The 7,051-nt window shown below is 43.9% G+C and overlaps 1 protein-coding gene across 1 annotated transcript; it reads left to right on the forward strand.

The window, feature by feature from the left end:
• On the forward strand, positions 1 to 5,881 carry LOC136546186 (protein high chlorophyll fluorescent 107-like). The gene is made up of 8 exons (XM_066538155.1): positions 1 to 501; positions 683 to 826; positions 2,835 to 3,140; positions 3,245 to 3,304; positions 3,649 to 3,894; positions 4,458 to 4,568; positions 4,886 to 5,062; positions 5,213 to 5,881. Exons 1-8 carry the CDS (start codon positions 106 to 108, stop codon positions 5,627 to 5,629), a joined length of 1,857 nt encoding a protein of 618 aa, XP_066394252.1. The 5' UTR covers positions 1 to 105; the 3' UTR covers positions 5,630 to 5,881.
• The last annotated feature ends 1,170 nt before the right edge of the window (positions 5,882 to 7,051 follow it).

Genomic DNA, 7,051 nt, shown 5'->3' on the forward strand with positions numbered 1-7,051 from the left:
CAGGCCCCTCGTCCTTCTCCTTCCCTCCCAAGGGCGCGCCTCGCTCCACCCTCCCCACTGGCGAATTTGCTACAGGCAAGCTCCACTCGAGCTCAGCCCGCATCCATGGCGATGCGGCTCCTGCCCCCCTCCACGCCGCCCCCACTCTTCCCGAGCCCCGGCCCGAAGGCACCCACCTCCGTATCCGCACCGTCTTTCTCGTACTTCTCTGTCCGCTTGCGCCGCGCGCGCGCGGCGTCTGCAGTGGCTGGCGCGGCCGCGGCGGGCGGGTCCGACCGGGACGGCGGACGCTTCGAGGGGGAGGCGATGAGCGGGGCATTCGACAGGGGCCTCGCGGAGATCGCGAGGAAGGTACCGCTCTTCGAGCCCGCAGCGGACGGGGAGCTCGCCGCCGCGGCCGGTGAGCGGCCGTTGCCTATCAATCTCGAGCTCTGGCTCTACCGCGTCAAAGTGCACACTAGGAAGTTCGAGTTCCCTGAAGCAGAGAAGCTTCTCGACAAGGTAGAGAATTATAGCATTACGCGTTAGGAGTTCATACACGAGCAGAATGTTTCTCTACCTAGCGCATCAAGGCAGCATGAAACTATTAAACGCGTGTTGTGTGCTCGAACTGAGTACTTTTGGGCAAGTTGTTGGGTTGCGAGCTGATGGATTTTATGCTCTGTTTCTGAAATCTGAACAGTGTATCTCATTCTGGCCTGAAGACGGACGTCCGTATGTGGCACTGGGGAAGCTGTACAGCAAGCAGTCAAGGTATGACAAAGCTAGAGCGGTGTACGAAAGGGGATGCCAAGCAACGCAAGGCGAAAACCCATACATTTGGCAGGTTTGCACATGATCAGTTCATATGCTCCATTTTATAAAGTACCTATATGCAAGATGTTTTTTTCTCAAACAAGTACGAGAGGCAAAAGTCCATTGATGTTAGTCTACTTTACCTCCATTGGCCGGATTCGTGGCTCCGCATCAAGAGCATGCGTACGAGTATTCGTTGGAACTCTGCCAGCCAGCCGAATAAAAATGATTAATCCAATTGAGCTGTGAAATCATCGAAGCATCAACTGCAAGTTCATGGATATGATGTGCAGTAGGAGAGCTCGAAGTGGGATCTATGGCTGTCAATCGAAGTTGGGGAACCCAGAAGAAGATGGGATGGAGAAAACCCACCATATGCCAAACGGTAGACTTTTCACAGCTTCTCATTTGACAAAAGCTAGCTTATCATAAAAGCTTCCTTATCAAATAAGCCCATCAAAGATAAGTAGTTTCAAACAGGGCCTATATAATTGATGTTAGTCTACTTTACCCCCTAACCTACAAAGCCAGTTATTCTACCTCTTACCTATCTAAAATCGTTTAATCTAACCCATAGGTGGTTTCAAGTGCTCATTTTGCCTCGCTGGCATGACTAGAGCCCGCAGTCAATGTTTCGAGTGGTCATTTTGCCTCGCTGGCACGACTAGAGCCCACATGACAGCGACCATTGTTGCATGGGCCCACTTGTTAGCGTCTCCTTCAACCTCCGGCCTTTGTGCACCCTGAGGTTATCCAAGGGCGTGTTGTCACCGCCGTTGCCTAGGGCTAATCATAATGTGCTTTACCATTGTCACCTACTGCCTCCGAGCCGAACCATGCCATGTCACTGCATCCACACATGACCATTGCCACACAACGAGTACTGATGAGTCCACGAAGGACCAAGTGCCTCTGACCATTAGCAGGTGTCGGTCATGTACATTACTGTCTTGGTCGTTTTACATGTATACCCTCGTGGAATAGTGTAATAATTAGGCGTTTCATGTCTCTTGGTGTTTTTACGAATAACCTCCTAAAACCCTTAGACTTTTTCCTACAGGAGCGTGGCGTATCATTATATTAAGAAGAAGAAATGCGGTCTAGAACCCCCACACAAAACACACACCCAAAAACAAGAAACAAGAAGGATAAACACATGCATCTGGTGTTACAAAAGAAACAAGATCCGAACCACTAACTAAACTTCTTGGGGCGGAAGGGAGAGGAGATAAGAAACACCTTGCACCCTGGCTAGGCTCCAAAGCCTCATCTCCTCCATAGCAAGCTATACAACACCATCTAGGTAGGGAGAAGCACCATCGAAGGCACAATGGTTGCAATGAGTCCCCCACACCCCTAAAATGATGAGTGAATTTAAACTTTTACAAACCTGGCCATCGACTCTGTCATCGATTTGAGTCCACATTCCTCAAAGGATGTAGACCATGAGGATGTTAACACCTTATGTCGGGTTTGGGAAACTCTGCAACTATTTGTTAAATTTGAAGGGGCGTGAGTTAGCATTATCCTAATTGTATGATGATGTTGTTTTGCATTTGATTCAACAACTGGCAGTTTGGGCATTTGGGCGTCAGTTCAGTAATTGTATTCCTTGCATGACAGCTGCTTGTCTGCTTTTCTTCCAAATAGATGGAGAGCATAGCCTGTTACATGATACATCACACACACTATTTTGTTTGTAGAAACAACGGTGGGTCTCCCAGTTGTAGCTATCCTGCAAAGTTTTCAAGGCTAAAAGGGACTGAAACCTCATATCAGGATCGTTTTGTTAACTTTTACTGACACATCCGAAAACATAATCACTTGGACCATCTAAAGAAATCATTTGATCCTTATGACTGAATTATATACAACATGCTGAAATCACTATCCAGATTGGTGAGGTCAGGGCAATCTGTGCCTTTACAACCATAACTATTTCTGTTCCATGCACGATGCATCTATAATTCACTCATTTAAGGATAAATCCAACAAAGCATGTGACCGTATATGAATTTGTTGTTTTCTTTTCTAAGCAGTGCTGGGCAGTCCTAGAAAGCAAGAGTGGAAATATTCGAAGGGCACGCGAGCTATTTGATGCTTCTACTGTGGCTGATGCAAAGCACATTGCTGCTTGGCACGGGTGGGCAATTTTAGAAATAAAGCAAGGAAATATAAAAAAGGCGCGGAACCTACTTGGGAAAGCCCTGAAATATTGTGGAGGAAATGAGTATATTTACCAAACTCTTGCTTTGCTTGAAGCTAAAGCAGAGCGCTTTGAACAAGCACGGACTTTGTTCGAGCAAGCCACTCAATCCAATCCTAAAAGTTGTGCAAGCTGGCTAGTAAGTATTTGCTTCATAATTATTCATTTTCTCTGCACGAAAGGAAACTGCATAGTTGCCTTTTCTATTAAACTGTGCATTTATATATGACAACTTTCTAGTAGGCTTGGGCCCAGGTAGAAATGCGTGCAGGAAACAATACCATGGCCAGAAAGCTCTTTGAGGTAATAAATCGTGTTCCCTTTCTAGGTTAACTATTGCCGTCATTAATGATTTTGTAAATTCCAAAATATATCTGAGCGTCTCCTCATGTTCATGAGTCAGTTAAAGTGCAAAATAGAAATGGTATTACTATGGGCTCAGTCTTTCTTTGTCTAAATTTTTCATAGAAGATCTGTCTAGTCTCTACCAGTATGAATATAGAGCTTGATATTCGTTTGTTCAAGTTATATTGCACTGTTGTTTTGACATTTTATATTAACATGTGAATGTGATGGTTTGTCACATATATGACATCCCTCTAAAATTTTCCAATGTGTGGTGCGTAACTTCAAATTTTCTAGTGCAGAAGGCTGTCCAGGCTAGTCCTAAAAACCGTTTCTCATGGCATGTTTGGGCACTATTTGAGGCAAATGAAGGTAGTATTGACAGGGCAAGGAAGTTGCTTAAGATTGGACATGCTGTAAATCCTAGGGACCCTGTAATTCTCCAGTCACTTGCACTGCTGGAATACAACTTTTTATCTGCGAATGTTGCTCGTGTGTTATTCAGAAAAGCATCTCAGATTGATCCAAGGCATCAGCCAGTTTGGATAGTAAGAACTTTCTGCATTTACCTTCCTTATCTGACTACAAATTCCATGTAGTTTCCTTTACAAAAAATTGTTTGAGATTTTTTTTCTTTATTCCCTACAGGATGTTCTGCATGGATATACAACTACTTTAGTATGATGTTGTTTCTTGCACTTCTTACCACTAGAGGATAGAGGCTTCTTTTTGGGAGAAACTTGTGGTTGTTTACCTTCCCAGTGCAAATGAGTGCATATATACAATCCAATGATTCGGGGAGTGATTAGGTCCAGTGAATGGCGAATTCAAAATATTTTTGTTTTTTGTTGTTGAAACTTTGGATTTATATTCATGTAAGATCCCCAGCAATAAACTGTGAGAGTAAATTTCTTTCAGTAGAAAGCCTTAGATCGTCAACTAACTGCACCTGATATGCACAAGTAAAAAAAGTTTTCTAAAAATGTTAGAAACAGTTTTCTATAATTTCAAGTACATATGCATTGTCATATTTGTGTCTAATTGTATATGCACTGCTGCTGATTTATGTTAGTCTCTGAAACTCAGCAATGACCTGTAGATTATATTGTAGGCTTGGGGGTGGATGGAATGGAAAGAAGGAAATGCAAGAACAGCAAGGGCCCTCTATCAAAGAGCTTTGTCAGTTAATTCAACAAATGAATGTGCTGCTCGTTGTCTTCAGGTAAAGCATATCATTCAGTTAGCCTGGGAGTTGTCAAACTGTCAGAAATGACTTATCTTTAATGTCATTGTATATTCACAAGACCATTTGAGTGCTTGATGAACTACTGTATCATGGTTGTCAAATATGAATGCTTGCATTACTGAAGAATCTAGTTTGCCAGAACTGTATACAAGTAACCGGAATTAAATTTATTTTACTGTGATCTAGTATATGGGTCTAAAATTACCAAGCTTCGGTGCTGATTTCAGTACTGTTTAGGCTAGTGTTCCATTTTCTATTCCATAAATAGTTGTCGGGCTGCCGTGCTTTTGTAGGCTTGGGGAGTCCTAGAACAGCGTGCTGGTAACTACACGGCTGCCAGAAGATTGTTGAGGTCTTCTCTGAGTATAAACTCTCAAAGTGAGGTGACATGGATGACATGGGCAGCGCTTGAGGAGGAACAGGGGGATCCAGTTCGAGCTGAAGAAATTCGGAACCTTTACTTTCAGCAGGTTAGTTCAGGTTGCCTGCAGAGCTACATCTTTATCTGTTCATGCGGTGTGTGTGTCTGTAGTTCAGAGCATGAACTATAATTGTTAGTGTTCAGCTTATCTTTGTGCGATATCCTTGACAATGCCATGGATTGTTTTCCATGCTGGCAGCGTACTGAAGTTGTGGATGATGCCTCATGGGTCATGGGCTTCCTTGATATCATCGACCCTGCCCTAGACAGCGTGAAGAAGCTGCTAAACCTAGATCAGCCTTCTGGGCCGACGAGGCAAGATGATGTTAAAAGCACTGCCAGGAGTTCTGCAGCTGGGGAGTCTTCAGAAACTTCTGCGGCTGTAGGTTCAGATTCCTCTGGCCTTAAGAGCCATGATGCTTTTAACAACGGGAGCGAAGCAACGGGGACTCCAACAAGTGATTTCGATTTGGATGGTTTCATCAAAAAGAGGCTGGCCCTCGACCCGGCGGAGCTGGATGCCGTGCTCGAGGGCTCTGACCCGAGGGGTGTTGTTTCTCGGAGGAGGAAACAGCGGCTGTCCAGGAAGCCACTCCCTCGTCTCCCTGCCCCGTAAATTTTCCAGATCGGTCTGTCTCCACCGGTAAAATCCACTGCCAGTAGCAGGTATCGTGAATTGCAATACGTGGATATGTGTGAGTAGAGGATGACCCCTGCCGCTGCCATAGCAATCACCTGTTAATTGTCATTCCAGCCACGTGTATGTAATTCTGCCACCATTTGTAGTAAGTCTAGCTCTGTACATAAATTAGACTCTTTATCTACATAATTTCCCCGAGTTATCAAGAAATATTCTGACAAATGCCAATGCCATTACTTCAACACCTAATACTAATGCTAGAAATGCCAGCATAGCACAAGCTAAGAAATCTCAAGAGGGAAAAGAGAGATACTAACCCTTTTTATTTGGATATCTATTTCTGTTTATGGCAGTCCTTAAGACGAAGGCAAGCAAGAGCCCTTTGATGAGCTCCACACCATTTTACAATCTTGGTCTGGACTCATCTTAATTGGAGCCTTTGGAGGAGACATTAACTTAGGGCGTGGTTGACACGGCTTATGCAGGCTTCGGCTTCATCTATTTTGCGCAAATCGAGGCACGGTAGCGTGAAGCCGTTTTGTAAGCCGGGGTTAAAATAAGCTAGAAGCCGGAAAAAGTCAGTTTTTCTAGCTTCACCGGCTTTGGCTTCACCGATGAAGACGTTTTGGTTGAGCCGTGTCAAATGAGGCTTTAGTAAGGTCCTGTAAGGACAAGGAAAATGGAGCCATTAATTTACACTGGATTGCTTCTTTTAATGATTGGAATGATAGTTGGGGCTACGGACACCCAACCTAGAAACTAGCAGACTGATCGCTTGCTAGTAAACGATCGCAAATTTCTAGCCGGGAACAGTATTTTTCTTACACCAAATCATCCAGCAGTAAATAATCCGTGATCGTTTACGGCCTCCCGAACAGACTGTAGGATGGTTTGATCATTAATTAGGGTGCCAACTAATCAAAATGGTGTCTACTAAACAAAAACTAATCAAAATGGTGATGTGATATTAGAATTAAAGAAGAGAGGAAATTATTAACTATATGTCTATACGAAAAACAAGATATGAAAAGATGTGATAAGTAGATAATAGAAAAAAAAGATATGTACAACAACAACAACAACATAGCCTTTCAGTCCCAAGCAAGTTGGGGTAGGCTAGAGTTGAAACCCACCAAGAGCCCCAAGTCACAGTGCAGGCACTTCAATAGCTGCTTTCCAAGTATTCAAACATAGATCTCTAGGTATATCCCAAGCTTTTAAATCTCTTTTTATTGTCTTCCCATGTCAATTTCGGTCTTTCTCTACCTCTCCTCATATTATTAGCTTAGCTTAGAACTCCACAATGCACTGGTGCCTCTGGAGGTCTTCTTTGGACATGATCAAACCACCTCAACCGATGTTGGACAAGCTTTTCTTCAATTAATGCTATCCCTAGGT

The sequence above is a fragment of the Miscanthus floridulus genome, chromosome 1 (genome assembly GCF_019320115.1).
Source record: "Miscanthus floridulus cultivar M001 chromosome 1, ASM1932011v1, whole genome shotgun sequence".
Taxonomy (NCBI): Eukaryota; Viridiplantae; Streptophyta; class Magnoliopsida; order Poales; family Poaceae; genus Miscanthus; species Miscanthus floridulus.